The 18,187-nt window shown below is 42.0% G+C and overlaps 1 protein-coding gene across 1 annotated transcript in view; it reads right to left on the bottom strand.

The window, feature by feature from the left end:
* The window catches only part of LOC141127130 (nicotinamide N-methyltransferase-like), a 118,409-nt gene extending 103,637 nt beyond the window's left edge, over positions 1-14,772 (bottom strand). The window contains exon 1 of the mRNA XM_073613342.1: positions 14,634-14,772. Within this exon, the coding sequence (XP_073469443.1) occupies positions 14,634-14,772 (139 nt within the window). The remainder of the gene's footprint in view (positions 1-14,633) is intronic.
* Positions 14,773-18,187: the final 3,415 nt, after the last annotated feature.

Below are 18,187 nucleotides of genomic sequence, written 5' to 3'. Positions count from 1 at the left end.
CAGGACACAGAGGTAGTTGCCATGAGTAATGGCAAGGAAGAATGGCAACCAGTCATTACCGTGGTACCTGGCTAGGTTAGGTCCTCCGGTAGCAAGGGAGTCGGTGCTTTGACTTCCTCCCTAGCTGTCCGTTTCCACTGGTCACTGGGAGTGGACTAGCATTACGGAGATCTTTGGCCTGATTACTAGGTATGGAAAAAAAGTGAGAACACGTATGAGGTCCACGCAATGTGCTGAGCAGGACCCATTCTGTTACTGGGAGTGAGGTAACAGAGGTATGCTGACTGGTGGAGTGGGCAGAGGCTCAGCCTACCCCCCTGAATGCAACACATATATTAGTACAAGTGTGTAGGACATGGGGCGAAGCTACTTATGGAGGAACTCCATACTTTGGGTACTGCACACATGTGGCTCATCTCTGAGTTAAGAGGTCACCTTAACCTTCCTGACGATGGTGTGCATATATGTGGCTTCACTGAACTGAGCTTTTTTCTGTGGGGGCCACATAAATGCATACCTCTCTTTGTGCTGGGAGTGAACCACACATCGCTCTCCCAGCACAGATACTTGGCTCTCACTGAGAGCCCCGGATCTCATACTAATGATCGGTACCTGGGTCACATGATTGTTGCAATTGGCCATTACAGTGATCAGTCACTGTGCAGCCTGCCCTGTGTTTACACCTTTTTCTGAATTGAGAGAAAGATACAATGTATCACCCCGGACAGGGGCTTTTGGAGGGGACTGCAGGGTGGCCTCTTGCCTTCTGACTATTGACCCTGGAGTTTGAGGAGGTTCTATTCTTTGAAAGGTGTGTGCCTGGGGGACCACTGGAGTAGTTTTACTTTGGCTTCAAGTCCATGTCTCCCTGAAACACACAGACTCTGAGCACTGGAAGACCCGGATACAGATCTGGGGCCTCTATGCCCAAATCAGCATTGACTGCTTAACCCCCACCCCCCTCCTAGACACAGATGAGATGTTAATATAACCAGCTCAAAACAACCTGATGCTGGGGTCTCCTGCTATAATCTATTTACTAAGGTGTCTTTCTCCTGTGGTATCATTTCTTCATTGTGTCTTCCCTAGCTGTGAATTCCCATTGTTAATTTAGTCCCCTATTGTTTCTGTCTGTCTGCTAATGCTGTGTAGAGATTTGGACAGACCTAGGTCTTCTTACTGGGAAACTGGTGCCGATTGGTCTGGGTGGGCACTGAGTCGCCTTTGCTTGTCTAAGTGACTAGGTAGCTTACTGTTTAATTAGATTGCTGTTTATGTTTATGTAGCGGTGCCCCCCGTAGGAGCTGCTAAATGATGTGGCCCACCTGTCACCCTGCCCAACCTGGCTTTCATTTCTCAGTCACTTTTAGGCAGAAAACGGTCCATGTGCTTTTTTCTGTTATTTTTATTAGGGATAATAACTTGGATGGGGTAAGGGGATTATGAAATGACCAGGAAATTGTATATCAATCAATTGGCGGATTGTATAGCAATCAATTGGTGGATTGTATATATTAATCAATTAGGACAACTATATACACTTCTCTGTACAAGTTACCACTTAAGTTTCCTCCAGCACTTTCCTTGCTTGAAGACTATTCCTCTTCCTTCCTCCTGCACAACTCTTTATCACCCAGGAGCAGTTAGCACATGTTTAGGCCGGACACTGGCTTAGCCAGGCCTTAGCCATTGCCTTGTGCAGGCAGGGACCGCGGGCCCCTATAGTGTAGCAGATAGAAATTAAAAGTTTTTAGTTCTAGCTGTCCTACTGGTGGACTACTGCTCCCAGTCAGCCCTCTTCAGGCCCTGCCAGCCCTCCTGGCTGCAGCTGCCCGACTTCACTGCCCATGACATTGCAGTCCTTCCTATGTGCTCCACACCCAGCTCTGACTGTTTCCTCTCAGTCCTCTCTGGCATGCCCCTCCAGTCCTCCCAACTGCACATGTCACTCACCAGCCCTCATGGCTGTAACCGGTGGCTCCCTCCTGAAGACTTGCCCAGCAGTACTAGCTCCTGCTGTCCTCTCTTGCTTCTCCTGTGCCTCCTGTTCAGAGCCTCCATGATTTCCTGGTGGGCTCCGTCCTGCACCTGAGCCCAGGCCCAAGGCCTAGGTATTTAAAGCGGAGTTCCACACAAAAATGGAACTTCCGCTTTTCGGAACCCTCCCCCCCTCCGGTGTCACATTTGGCACCTTTCAGGGGGAGGGGGGTACAGATACCTTTCTAAGACAGGTATTTGCACCCACTTCCGGCATAGACTCCCATGGGAGTCTATGCCTTTTCCTGTCCCCACCACGCTGTCTCCTGGGAAACACACAGCTCCCAGGAGATAGCGGGGACCACTTACAATGCGCAGCGCGACTCGTGCATGCTCAGTAGGGAACCGGGAAGTGAAGCCGCTTCACTTCCTGATTCCCTCACCTAGGATGGCGGCGGCAGCTGCCGAGAACCGAGCGGGTTCTCAGCGTCGCCTGCCGACATCGCTGGACCCTGGGACAGGTAAGTGGCCATTTATTAAAAGTCAGCACCTGCAGTATTTGTAGCTGCTGGCTTTTAATATTTTTTTTTTTGCGGTTTGGGTGGACTCCCTCTTTAAGGAGGCCTGCCCCCTGCCAATCCAGGTTGGGGATTGGTCAGGGCTGCTTAACACACCCCAGGCAGCTCCACCTATCCTCTCCTCCTCTCTTTCTAGTACCTTCCAGAAGGCTCTAGAAAGAAGAGGGAGGTCTTAGTGATGCTGCCTGTGAATCATCAGCTGCTGTCTCTGAGCCACTCCCAGCCCACACAAACCAAAACAAACAGGCCTAGCTTCCAGCCCTAAATTTGCCTAAACCTACAAAAAACCTAATCTAGCACCTACCTATGCAGAGGGTGCTACATTTATGTTTCTGTTGGCTGTCCCTTAGCTATGTAAAAAAATGGTGATCAAGTGTCGCGCACAATAAACCTGATGAACCACCACTGCGCTATGGTATTAATTCCACTGTGATACCTGTAGCTGCCAACTTAAAAATATAATGTGATAACGTATTCTAAATAAATAAAATAGTGGCGCTATAAACACCATAAAAGATCAAATAATGGTGAGTGAAAGTAATTATACCCAGTGATGCAAAAACAATAATGCAAAAAACAATAATAATGGAGAATACTGTAGCTGTGCTAAACAGCTATATACTATGTGACCGTGGTAAGTGCTATATCTCTACCAATACAACTCAATGATGTATTATCATAATCCTTGAATAAATAAAAAATACAAAATATACAAACATTTCTCTTAGTGAAAAAAGAAAAAGTATACAAAAAAGTCAAAACAACTGTAAATGATTCATGCAATGTTAAAACTGAAAAACTAAAATAAAGTCCGTGCTCAAAGGTGGATATCAAAAAGTGACTCTCAAACATAAATCTTCCTGTGTCAAAAACAACTCCTTCACCACACCGACTGTGATAGTGATCCACTCATATGGAGCCACACTCACTAGAAAATAATGCTTTGCACTCTCATGCTCGGCATACATGCAGTGATAAAGTGCCCAAAAAGGGTTATCCAGACTGGATGGAGCTGCGTCCACAGCAGATGGAGTTCTCTAGTTATCAGCACTCCTCACCAGGGACCAGCGGACTCATTTGTGAGTCCGCTGGAACTCTGTCCAAGTGGAACTGGTCTAAGTGACATACCTTTTTGCCTGGTGAGGAGTGCTGATAACTAGAGAACTCCATTTGCTGTGGACGCATTTTTTTAATTAGTGTCAGTTAGTGAAGTGTGTTTCGGGAAGGATAAAAAAATGCACACCATTATTTCTGGGCCTTATTATGGGTACGAACAACAAATAACATAGACATATATGATCAAGGCTGCTGTTAGAAATCACAGGGCCCCGTACAGACCCCCCACCCTGAAAATATGAAAAATATATTTTTACTAAAAATACACTAAAATCATTATTAGCGAACACAAATTAAAAATTCCTGGTAAATCTTGGTAAATCTAAAAGATAAAATTGTATTAAGTTAATAAATAAAGCTCTGTGTAAATGAGGTCCTGGGGCTCATTCACATAGGTACTGTTGCCTGTACAGTATGAATCAGAGTTTTATTAATTTTTTTCTATTGCTTTGTGCAGGCAGCCTATGTTACGCTATACTCGGGGTCATATTATTATAATTACAAGGGGTTTAATAGTATAGTGTTGTTGGCGGCGGTGTCGGCGACTTACGAGTTTCTGTATGTGGACGTGGGGAAAAATGGCCGGATGTCAGATGGTGGAGTCATCGCCCAGACAGAGTTTTACAGATGGCTCCAGAATGGCAGCTTGGGCTTGCCACCTCCGGAAGACAATGTGGCAGGACTCCCGTTTGTCTTCATCGCGGATGAAGCTTTTGCGCTGGGGGACCATCTTCTGCGGCCATTCCCGATGAGGACCCTCACCCCGAACCAGAGGGTATTTAATTACCTGCTGGCCAGAGCCAGAAGAGTAGTTGAAAATGCCTTTGGAATAATAGCCAGCCGGTTCCGCCTATTTCTGACATTGATCCATATGGCGGAATAAAAACTGAATCATATTGTCCTTGCCTGTTGCATTCTCCACAATTTCCTAGGGAAAAATGCTATAATCTATGTGGCCTCAGTTGGGACTGAGGCCGGTGTTCCAAATCCAACTACCTTGACCACACTTGAACCTGGCCGTCCGGGCTTGCCTCCCCAAAGGGCCCGCGAAGTTAGACAGAAGTATCTCAAGTACTTTGCGGGTAGGGGGGTCATTGATATGCCAGACAATATGTGAAACTTTTCTCAAATAAATATTTTTGGTATAAACTGAACTCATATTTCATTTGATTTACTGCTTGTGTTTCTTTTAGCTGTCTCCTAGGTTCTCCAATGGCCTTTTTTTATGGCCATTTTCTACAATAGTGAAAACGTAATTTATTTGATACATGAGGTGACAATCTCTTCTTCAGCGAAATATTATGTTGTGGGTCTGCTACACACACTCCTTGTTTTTGTTGTTAATGTATGTAATGCATTAATGATAAAAAGATTCATCATTTTCAGCACCATGAATGAATTTTGGGGAGTCACAAAAATGGCATGATTATGGCAAATTATAAAGCACTGTGGGAGTTATTTACGAAAGGAAAATACACTTTGCACTCCAAGTGCACTGCAAAAGTGCACTTGCAACGTCAATTTGCCTTTAGGAAACAACCCCTATTGTCACTGTAAACAACTTACTCCAAAAACTGCTATTGAGCATTGAAAGAAGAAGTACACATTGTTGAGTGTTATAATTTTTACTCTGTGCACATTCACATGTGCATTAGAAAAGGGTTTTTGAACAAACCAACATATTTTAGGAATAACATTTTTGGTATAGACAGTACAAATAGCCTTTTTTGTGTTAAACGGCATGTTTAAAACCATAAAACAATACCCAACTCAGGAACTTACAAAGTTCAACTTTGAAAAAATGAAGGCAAGATCAGACATTTGTATGTCCAAACTGTGTATTTATCTTGCCTTCATCAGATGGGGTGATGTCACCCCTGTAAAAGCCAAATTTTGAAGATGCACACAAATTGAGAGTCAAAATGGGGATTTCCCTCCTGATTTTTTCTATTTGTTAACATGTGTGATTGATGAACAAAAAACTAAAACTTTGTTCTTTTTTCATACACAGGAAAGCCTCAGCCAGGAGGAGGGCATGGAATGTGGCAGTCAGAAAGAGGACCTGGAATGTGGCAGCCAGGAGGTGGTGGGGGTAAGTGGCAGCCAGGAGGTGGCCGTGCCCAGTAGCCTGACAGAATCCCAGGTCCCTCCCCTCCGCCTTCCAACCAAAAGGCCCAGGAAGGGGAGTAAGATGGAGAAGGCAGCGCTTGGGCTGATTCCGGAGGCTAATGCTGCCCTCAGAGCCACCCCCACTCTTCAAGAGGCCTTTGCCTGTATGACTGCCAAAAAAATGCAGGAAATGGAGGAGGGCCAACGCCTCTTGTGTGAGAAAATTATGTATATGACCCTAAATAAGGGGTTGAGGGGCCAAATCACAACCAAAACACACCTGTGTGAGTTGGACCATCCTACTCCTCCTCCTCCACCTCCTGCCACACCTCCAACACCACAGCCACTGCCTGAAAGCAAGCAGGGAAGAAAGAGTGGAAGTAAGACAAGAAGGTGATGGCCTGGGTTCAGTCTGGTCTGACAAAAGACGCAGGCTGTTGTATGACCACAGCCTGGGGACATATATGTCATCTGCTGCTGTTCCTGATCTCTTGTAGTCCGGGATCGGATTGTGCTATATGGACTCCTCAGGCTACCAATTTGGTGTGTAAAATAGTTGATGTGTGCCCTGGGGTGCAAAGGCTTTGCCAATTTCACCAATTTCTCTAGCATTGCCTTCCTCTTTATTTTATTATGACCCATAATAAATGGCTATTTTGTATTCACAAATACTTGCCTATGTGTTTTACTTCAAAAAGGACAGTTTGTTTGTGAGCAGGCAGGTACATTTCCAAAATACAATGTCAAATTAACAAGCGACACCAACACAAACCAACCTCCTTGAGGTTAAAAAAATTCAGGATAATAATGGTGTTGGGGTAAATTGACACACAAAACGAAAAACAATATTATGGAGAGCACTAGAAAAAAAAACAAGGAGAGCTTGATTAAAAAAAAAAACTATAAACAAAAATTAAATACATTATTATGTATTCAGGAGATCACGAGAAATAATAAAGAAAACATTTTTTCAGAACTCTGTGTGAATATCAGCAGCAAAACAACTTCATTATTCTAGCATTCTAAAGAAGAAGAGAATGCGCTGCATTAAAAGATTTTAAAAATTGCAGCGTGACGAATGTGCTATCTCCATTACGAACGCTAGTTTTACCAGACCGAGTGCTTCCGTCTCATACTTGATTCTGAGCATGCGTGGAACTTTGTGCACCAGAATTGTCTACACACGATCGGAATTTACGAGAACAGATTTTGTTGTCGGAAAATTTGAGATCCAGATCTCAAATTTTGTGTGACGAAAATTCCGATGGAAAATATCCGCTGGAGCCTACACACGGTCGGAATTTCCGTCAACAAGCTCCCATCGAACATTTTCCGTCAGAAAATCCGACCGTGTGTACGGGGCATTAGAGTAACAGGCTGCTCCAGCTGCACAAATTGCTCATTCACACTGTCATGGCCAGGGAACCCATGTAAATGAGCCTTTCATTTTTTAAATTATTTTCATAATTTTTTTTTAATGATTTTTTTTTAAAAAAAGTAAATTTTTTTTGATTATTTTAAAAAATAATTTTTTACAATTTGTTATTATATTTACATTTTTATTTTTTAATTACTGTATTTATCGCCGTATAACACGCGCCGGCGTATAACACACACCCTAAGTTTAGGAGGTAAGTTTAAGGAAAAAAACTTTTAGGAGGGAAGTTTAAGGAAAAAAACTTAAATTTTAAATGCCCATCAATGCAGCCTCATCAGTGTCCATCTGTAGCCTTGCCCATCACTGCAGAATGATCATGTCCATCTGCAGCCTTGCCCATCATTGCAGAATGATCAGTGTTCATCTGCAGCCTTGCCCATCATTGCAGAATGATCAGTGTCCATCTGCAGCCTTGCCCATCATTGCAGAATGATCAGTGTCCATCTGCAGCCTTGTCCAACAGTGTTCATCTGCAGCCTTGCCAACAGTGTCCATCTGCAGCCTTGCCCAACAGTGTTCATCTGCAGCCCTGCCCAAAATTGCAGCATGATCGGTTTTAAATTGTTACTAGTACTCAATTTAGGAGGGAACGAGCGCCGCCGAGATAGACAGAGCCGGATGTCCTTGTACTCGGCTCCTCTCGCAGTGCCGCCCAGTCCCGCCCCTTGGCCCGGCTCCTATGATGGACACAACACTGGTCCAATGGCGGGACATAAATGATAGGAGGCGGGATTGGGCGTGACTGGGAGCGGAGTCTCTCCCTCTAGCAGTTGAAATCCGGCAGGAGAGGGGGAGAACTGGCTTTCAGCTGCTGCAGAGAGCTGCACAATGCATCCTTCCTGTAATTAATATCCCTCCCTCTCCAGGCCCTCCTGTGTGTCTGGCCCCCTACAGAAGGACCAGCGGTACCCCCTATCAGTGGCCCTGGTTGTGGCCCTGGTTGTACAGATCTATTAACACATGTCAAAGTTGCAAAATTGTGTTCAGACATTAACATTAGTTTTACTCTATCTCGGGCAAACAAGGGGTTACATTTGTGCCAAACTATGTGTAATGTGTGCTGCTTTTACTATTTGATCCCTACATTTCTAATCTCTGCTTTGCAGGGATGAGAAACACAGGGATCATTCCCTGTGTACACAGATCGTTCCTTGTGAATGTCAACACAGAGCTCTGAGCTGTAAATGTACACAGCCTATCAGCAGGTCCTGGCCGTATATCATTGGCCGGGACTTTCTGACAGGCCCCCGCTGTGTACAATCAAAGTGGGTGCCAGCCAGGGGTGCAGAATTTAATCGCTGCATTGATGCATCGCGATTCGGGTGTCCCCGATGCGGCATCAATGCATGTGACCGGCAAAATCGATGTGAGAGCGCTCCGAGCGTGGTTGTCAAAATAACTGTTTTGTAATAAATACAAAGTTATAATCCATTAAGTGCCCACCATTGTATGTGCTTTTTAAAATATATGCAGATTCATACCTCATTTCTTAGTCTATGTATAATTATATCAAAATATGGTGTACTAATCTTCTAACGTTGGTGTGCAATCGTGCTATATGTTGTGATAATGCTTCAAAAGTTCCAAACCACTACATAAAAGTGCCAAGTGCTAAAAATAATCAATATATAAATATTGATATACAATCGTGATGTATGTTATGATACTGCCTCAAATCCCAAACCACTGCGTAAAAAGTGCTAAGTGCTGTAAAAAAATCAATGAATAAATGTACTCAATCCTGAATAAATAAATTCCTATATAACAACAAACATGTGTATAAATATATAAATATAAAATTGTCAATGTATGACTATAAATAGGTCACACACAAGCAATGAATCCTTCTCCTGGAATAACAATAAACTCTATGTCAGACACTGATGATCAAAAGATTGCAGTAAAAAAGAGAGAGAGTTCTGTTCGTAGTTAATACCACTGTTAGGGTGAACTGCGATCAGGTAAAAACTCATAGATACCAATCAAATAAAAGTACCAGATCTTTGTAAATGACTCTTGCATATGATGGTTTTATAGATGGAGTGTGCCCAGCAGATTTGTTCACTCTATGCTTATAATCGTCATGTCCTCCAGATCTCAAGTAAAGAGAAAGAAACAATAGTGTTGTATTGCAAAGACTTTCTGTCAGCTATCTGCAGCTGATACACTCACATGTGTTCGCTGAGTGGGATAGCATGTAAAGCAGTCAGGCTTACTCCTCCTCTCAGCCCGTTCAAGTGTCCGCACACTCGTGCCTGACGTCACTGGCTCCTCCTCCTGACGCGTTGCGTCACAGATCACGTGACATTCTCAAAGGAATGAAGCCTGGTGACGAACGTGTGGGTTTTAAACCGCACTGTGTTTACAGGTTGCCATAGTGACTCCGGATTCATTTGCATCATCATGCCGCATCATTGGATAGCCCAATATCTTGCATAAATGTTAAAAGTTGGTACATAGGTATAAACAAGTGCTTTCAATTCCAATAATATTTGAACCAGGACTAAGCTAAACTATAAATAAACCTTAAATGAATACTTTATTAATATTTCAATATGCGTGGTTAAAAACTAAATGAGTGGTTAAAAACTAAATGCATGTCACCTGCATCTAGTGGTACAAAACTAATGAAAAAAGAGTTAGTCCTGGTTCAAGTATCATTGGAATTGAAAGCACTTGTTTATAGCCATGTACCAACTTTTAACATTTATGCAAGATATTGGGCTATCCAATGATGCGGCTGAGAACTCCCACTGACGTTAAGAGAGACGTGAGAGGAGAGAGGTAGGTCGGGCAGTCACATGAGCGGCATATACAGTTATACACGGACTAAGAAATGAGGTATGAAGCTGCATATATTTTAAAAAGCAGCGGTGGGCACTTAATGGATTATAACTCTGCATTTATTACCACACAGATATTTTAACAGCAGTTATGCCCTGTACACACGATCGGAAATTGACCGGACATTCCAACAACAAAATCCATGGATTTTTTCCGACGGATGCTGGCTCAAACTTGTCTTGCATACATAGGGTCGCACAAAGTTGTCGGAAAATCTGATCGTTCTGAACGCGGAGACGTAAAACACATACGTCGGGACTTTAAATGGGGCAGTAGCCAATTGCTTTTGTCTCTTAATTTATTCTGAGCATGCATGGCACTTTGTGCGTCGGATTTGTGTACACACGATCGGAATTTAACCGATCAGATTTGTTGTCGGAAAATTTTATAGTCTGCTCTCAAACTTTGTGTGTCGGAAATTCCGACGGAAAAAGTCCGATGGAGCCCACACACGATCGGAATTTCCGACAACACAATCCGATCGCACTTTTTCCGTCGGAAAATCCGACCGTGTGTACAGGGCATAAGAGTACAAATGTGTACACCTTCTACACATGCTCCGTGCTGACATTTCCCTGGCTTCCCGTTTGCACATTTCACTGTGTTAACTCCTAGTGTGCTGAATGGTGCAAACAGAGAAGCCCAGGGTAACTGGCAGCACAGAGACAGTAGTACAGGGAACTTCACAGGGCTGTTTGCTGTGGATTCTAATCTCTCTTGACCTCCCAGCAGCCATGTGCGTGAATTCCTGTACCCTGTAGTGCACGAGATTATTGCACTTTTCAAAGCGGAGTTCCTACACAAAAAGTGTAGCTGCTGACTTTTAATAAACCGACACTCACCTGTCCCACGATCCATCGATGCGGCCACACGGAGCCCTGCTCCTCTCCCCCTCCTCTCCTCGGCACCATCAAATCTACTGTGGGCAGTGGCACCCGGCCATGAAAGCTTACGGCTTCACGGCCGGGCACGCACTGCGCTCTGCTATTGGCCAGCCAATCTTCCGGTGTGGTCTTCTGCTGCTGTCACCCATCTGCTTCAAGGTTCGATATGTTGTTCATTCTGAGATGGTATACTTCATACCTTGGTTGTAACAAGTGGTTATTTGAGTTACTGTTGCCTTTCTATATTCTCAAACCAGTCTGCCTATTCTCCTCTGACATCAACAAGACATTTTCCTCCACACAACTGCCGCTCACTGGATATTTTCTGTTTTTCGGACCATTCTCTGTAATCCCTAGAGATGGTTGTGCGTGAAAATCCTAGTAGATCAGCAGTTTTTGAAATACTCAGACCAGCCCGTCTGGCACCAACAACCATGCCACATTCAAAGTCACTTGAATGCCCTTTCTTCCAAATTTTGTTGCTCAGTTTGAACTTCAGCAAGTCTTTTTACCATGCCCAGATGCCTAAATGCATTGAGTTGCTGCCATGTGATTGGCTGATTAGCAATTTGTGTTACCAAGCAACTGAACAGGTCTACCTAATAAAGTAGCCAGTGAGTGTATATCTTCCTGTGAAAATCTGCAATAAAGTGCCTCTTCAACTAAGTGCTTCTCATGAATCACAAAGTGCTTGTGCATCCAAACTTCATTCACGGCACCCTTTGTGAGTAACACTCACCAGATGCTATGTGACCTTTTATGAAAAAAGGAAGCTCTTTTGCACACACTTCCACTCCTCTAGGTCTACTCCTCACACTGTTCAGTAGGGAATATGTCCAAAAGATACTCCACCAACTCCAGAGAATAAATCCAGAAGAGAAGACCACCAATAATGTAACACAGCTTTATTAACAATTTTAAAAACATAACTTGCGCACATATATTGATCTATATGTAGATTATCCCAATTCGTTTTCTTTTGGCACAACCACTTCCTGACCAAGGTTGTTCATTGCAGGTTCACACGTGATTTTTTTTAATGAAAGCTGGTGAGTTAAATTATAAATGGGTACAATAGTCCTGGTTAGGTAGCTCTTCACAAATCTGTGGCATATATATACTGATCAGCCATAACATTAAGATTACTGACAGGTAAAGTGAATAAAATTAATTGTCTTATTACAATGGTATCTGCAAGTCATTGGGATATATTGGGAAACTTTTTTTTTTTTTTATTGCCTGTGAACATAGTACTATTTAAGTTAAATGTTATTTTTATAATGTAATGAATTGCTCTCATTGTATATCTTAAATCTTTAGCTTTAAATTAGCTTATTAATTCAGCAATAACATACAGTCTTTAGACTCCCCACACTAATTCCTTTATATGTACAATGTAATCTTTACATATGATTTGTTTTCTCTTGTTTATTTATTTATTTTTTCTCTACTTATTTTTAATTTTCCTATGTAATAGCAAAATTAGACTCTGTTCATATGTGATTATTCAACATATACGTTTTGCTAATTGTTATATATTCAATAAAATCTTTTGACAAGGGATATATTGGGAAACAAGTGAATATGTTGTCCATGAAGTTGAAGTCTTGAAAGCAGAAAAAATGGGCATCGTAGTTTGTTTTTTTTATGAGAGTGCGTAGCCGCAGACTGGTCAGGGTGCCCATGATGGCTTGCCTGCACAGTCTAAAGCACCTACAATGGGCACATGAGCATCAAAACTAGACCACAAAGCAGGGTGGATAAAAATCAATGATTTTTTTTTTTAAATCTAAAAAATCTGATTTTTTTTTTATTTAAATCGTTTTTTTTTTTTTGTTTATTTAAATCGTATTTCTTTTTTATTTTGATCAAATTTTTTTTAAATAAAATGCTTTAGGAGTAAAAATCTATCTAAAGATAGTTTTCTATTTAAGATCCATTAATAATTTAGTTTATTCAGCATGAAATGGAGCTTAGTTGTGTAGCATGAGGCTGTATATTCTGCAATATTTACATTTTTGGTAAAAACATTCAATGAATCCAAGCTCTGCAAGCTGAGATCACATGCACTGCATTGATGCATTCACACAATTTCACAGTAACCATGAGTAACCACAGAGTAACCAAAGTAACCATTTTATTAAATAAAAGAATTTGAGTAATTCTCCAACTATGTGTGATTAACCTAAAATAAGTTCTGATATCGCTGTTTTACTAACATGACAGCTTATTATTCTAAATAGGAAACCTTCATTTTGTTTGCAAATATTAAAGATTCGAACTACCAGCAAGAATGAGTCCTTACATTTAAAGAGCACCTGTCATTTCAGATCCATCATGGCAGCACTTGTTAGCGGGCATCCACTTACTTGCTGCCGCCACGTCCCTCACCTTGTTGTGTCACTGCCGCATTACCAGCCGTCCCATTAAAGTGAATGGGACTGTCAGTGAGTCAACAACGGGTCAGAGGAGGAGCCACTGCGGGACAGAGATGACAGTTGCTCTTTAAAATTATTATGATTTAAATCAAGTTGATTTAAATCAAGCCTTTTTACTAGTGATTAATATTGTGATTTAAAATCGACTTAATTTAAATCAAATCCACCCTGCCACAAAGCAATGGAAGAAGGTGGCCCGGTCTGATTAATCACTTTTCTTTTATATCATATGGATGGCCGGGTACCATCTTTTACTTGGGGAAAAGATAGCACCCGGATGCAATTTGGTAAGATGGCAAGCCGGCGGAAGCAGTGTGATGCTTTGGGAAATTTTCTGCTGGAAAACCTTCGTCCTGCTATTCATGCGGGTGTTACTTTGACACATACCACCTACCTAAACACTGTTGCTGACCAAGTACACCTCTTCATGGAAACGGTATTCTCTGATGGCAGTGGCCTCTTTTAGCAGGAGAATGTGCCCCGCCTTACTGCAAAAATGATTCAAGAACAACAAGTTTAAGGTGTTTACTTGGACTCCATATTCTCCAAATCTTAACCCGGTGAGCATCTGTGGGATGTGCTGAAAAAATAAGTTTGATCCATGGATGCCCCACCTCTCAACTTACAGTGCCTGAATGATTTGCTACTGATGGCTTGGTGCCAGATACCACAGTATATCTTCAGAGGTCTAGTTGCATCCATGCCATGACAGGTCAGGGCTATTTTGGTAGCAAAAGGGGGACCTACTCAATATTAGGTGGGTCATAATAATGTAATGGTTGATCAGTGTAAGTACAGTATACAAAATGTAAATAACCACCTCCGTAAGTATAAATGTCCAAACTAAATAATTTTTAATTTTTTTTACAAAATCTAATTAAAACCACAAGAAAGACCTGAGTAGAATACTGGCGATGATAGAAATCCATGTAATAACGTGAAAAAAATGATAAAATAGGTGTGATTCTTATCAAGGAGCAATCAACCCTTTTCTCAATATGAACAGCCCAGCAAATGAAACCCAAAGCCCAGCAGCAGTAAAAAAATAAAAACAAATTACAGATAAAAAATAAAACACAGAAATGTTAGCATTGCTAAATATTTTTATTTTATTTCATACATTAAGATGTATGAAATGAGTACTAATATTTTAAGATATAATAATAAATATTGTTCATAGAGGAATAGAACCATAATAATATTAGAACTGTAGTAAATAATGGATCTCAATGGTAGAGTGTATACATACCTGGCCCAAAAGTTTCATAAAGTTTTTTTAGTCTAAATTTCAGTATGTCATCTCTTTTGGACCCAAGAGTGCAGAAGGAAGTCAAATATGCCTTAGAGTCAAAGCTGGACAGATATGTTTCCCCTCCGGTAAAATCCATCTCATTGAATAGGGAGACTGCAAACATAAATATAAAAGACACAAATTGTTGTTTTTGCGTCGGCAGTAAAGTATATGGGTAAAGATAAACTCATAGTAAATGATTGTTAGAACTGTTTACTTGTACATTCCTCATTAACTTATCAATGTGTGAAAAGTCATGATGTGTTATTCGCATCTCCTGTCCTTACATAGTTACATTATTATTATTATTATTATTATTATTATTATTATTATAATACAGGATTTATATAGCGCCAACAGTTTGCAAGCACTTATAGTAGGTAAGGTCGAAAAAAGACACAAGTCCATCAAGTCCAACCTATGTGTGTGACTATATGTCAGTATTACATTGTATATCCCTGTATGTTGCAGTCGTTCAGGTTCTTATCTAATCATTTCTTGAAACTATCGATGCCCCCCAATGAGACCACCGCCTGTGGAAGGGAATTCCACATCCTTGCCGCTCTTACAGTAAAGAACCCTCCACTTAGTTTAAGGTTAAACCTCTTTTCTTCTAATTTTAATGAGTGGCCACGAGTCTTGTTAAACTCCCTTCCGCGAAAAAGTTTTATCCCTATTGTGGGGTCACCAGTATGGTATTTGTATATTGGAATCATATCCCCTCTCAAGCGTCTCTTCTCCAGAGAGAATTCGTTCAGTGCTCGCAACCTTTCCTCATAACTAATATCCTCCAGACCCTTTATTAGCTTAGTTGCCCTTCTTTGTACTCGCTCCATTTCCAGTACATCTTTCCTGAGGACTGGTGCCCAGAACTGGACAGCATACTCTAGGTGCGGCCTGACCAGAGTCTTGTAGAGTGGGAGAATTATCGTTTTAGCTCTGGAATGAATCCCCTTTTTAATGCATGCCAATATTCTGTTTGCTTTGTTAGCAGCAGCTTGGCATTGCATGCCATTGCTGAGCCTATCATTTACTAAGACCCCCAGGTCCTTTTCCATCCTAGATTCCCCCAGAGGTTCTCCCCCCAGTGTATAGATTGCATTTATATTTTTGCCATCCAAATGCATTATTTTACATTTTTCTACATGGAACCTCATTTGCCTCCTTGTACTATCTATAATTTCCTCTCCTTATGCAGCTCTTCCAAAGTGGATATGTTTATAGGAGTGTAGCACTACCCCCTGTAAGAGTCACTGGCTGTAACTGGTGCTCCCCCAAACAGCACACAAGCCACCCAAGCATAGGTGTGTTTCTCTTTTGGTGCCAGCGGCGTCTTGCTTTTGGTTTGGGCGCTGCATTTTGTTTACAAGGGAGGTTCACACATCTCCTGCTGCCTACCCCGCCCCTCGGGATAGGTGGGGCCACCTGGATATTGGCGCCAAGTCACTACACCCTTCGGGTGATGTCCACGCTGTGGGTGTAGTGTGTCCACGCTTGGGTGTAGTGTGTCATATAGGATGGCCGTGGGGCGTGTGCACATGCGCACCCCCACTCAGCGGTTGACACCCCGGCGTCAGTGTGCCTTGCCATCCCCACATGGCGTTGGGGTTGGAGCATGCCGGGCCCCCCCGGGATGCAAATTGGAGGGTGGATATGGCTGGGATTCCCTCATTCCTTGTTTTTCACTCCACTTGGGACAGCTCATCTTGCCATTGGCAGCCATAATCCTACACAGGTACACTCATCTCTTATACTCTAGCATTTTGATGCCTGATATTGGGTCTTTCTCCATGTCCCGCTCCATCTTTAGGTTGGTGCACATACATATTCATTTATATACTCAATTATACAATTTGTATGTCCATGTGTATGTGTAATCAACAATATTGATTTACCAATATTTGTGTTACAGCTGACATTTACAAACTAACTATTGAGACCCTCAGGGTTAAACACTCCCACCCATGCTATGTCTGCCCTCCGTCTGTCCCCTGGTGATGGTTTTGGTTGGTCTCTCCCCCTCAGCTCCCATGACATACACTTGTCGCTGCCACCTTTAGGGATAAAGAAATTCGGCACTTTGGCTCTGCAGATTGGTCAGTATGGGGTTCCATACCACTGAGCCCCTTTCACCATTTGCTTTAATATCGATCACTGTGTCACACATCTTTCTGTTCAATTTAGATACATTACACATGCATCTTCCCCTGAGGAAGTGAGCCACGTCTCACAAAACGCGTTGATTCCTTTGATGCCTGTGACTACTGTATGATATCTACATGTACCAATGTTACTTTTATCATGTACAATATACTATTGGCTATGCTACTGTCTACCACCATGCATGTATGTACATTACTTCTTGAATAAAGGTTTTTCTGTATTTACTGCTGTTATTTTGGCCTACTGTGACCACCTCACCTAAAGTCCCAGGGCAATCCTCTGTGTATTTTCTCCTGGTAAGGGTCATCGCTGTTCCAAGTTTTTTCCATTTGTGGATAATGGCTCTCACCGTGGTTCGCTGGTGTCACCAAGCCTTAGAAATGGCTCTGTAATCCTTTCCAGACTGATACTTGTCAATGACTTTGTTTCTCATCTGTTCTTGAATTTCTTTAGATCACGGCATGATGTGTCGCTTTTTGAGATCTTTTAGCGTCCTTCACTTTGTCAGACAGCTTCTATTTAAGTTATTTTTTGATTCAACAGGTCTGGCAGTAATCAGGCCTGGGTGTGGCAAGTGAAATTTAACTCAGCTTTCCAAAAACTTGTGGTTAATCACAGTTCATTCATGATTCAGCATGGGAGGGGGCAGGTTTGAACAGCTTTTTTCCCTTAATAAATGAAATAATCATTTAAAAACTGCATCTTGAATTTACTCAGGTTATCTTTGTGTAATATTAAAATTTGTTTGATCTGAATCATTTAAGTGTGAGAAATATGAAAAAAAAAATCAGGAAGGGGCAAATACTTTTTCATAGCACTGTATATTTACCTGCCTTTTCCTTTTCTGAATGAACACAGTGAGTGATCAGTACGGATTGCTCCTATGTCTATTCATTGCTGAAGCATAGTAAACTGTGCTTACTATGCTTCGGTTTGTGAAGTGCTCAGCACAGAGCACTTCCTATTTATTTACTGTCCAGTGCAACTGAGGCTGCAGAGAAAGCACTGGGGAGTTTTTGTCCTCAGTCCCTTTCTCTGTCTCAATAGTGAGACATCAAAGGTCTGTTTAGAACCCTAACATTTCACCACAGCCCCCTAACAAGGCTGTTAAAAATGTTAAAAAAAACTGTTAAAAAATTAAACAAATAAATAATTATAGTTTGGTCTCTGAAGAGAGATTGGCATTCAGAGCATTTGACAGGTGATAAGGAGGCATTTTATCGCCTCCTTATCGCCTGCTTTAACCCATTCATCTCTGCACTAGCATGCCACAACTGTGTGCATTCATGTGAATGGGTTGTGTTCAACACGGGTATAATTCATGCCACGGCTGTAAAGCATCACGGCCA

The sequence above is a fragment of the Aquarana catesbeiana genome, linkage group LG02 (genome assembly GCF_042186555.1).
Source record: "Aquarana catesbeiana isolate 2022-GZ linkage group LG02, ASM4218655v1, whole genome shotgun sequence".
Classification (NCBI taxonomy): Eukaryota; Metazoa; Chordata; class Amphibia; order Anura; family Ranidae; genus Aquarana; species Aquarana catesbeiana.
Note: the sequence above shows the minus strand (reverse complement) of the source record. Positions and strands in the feature narration are given on the sequence as shown.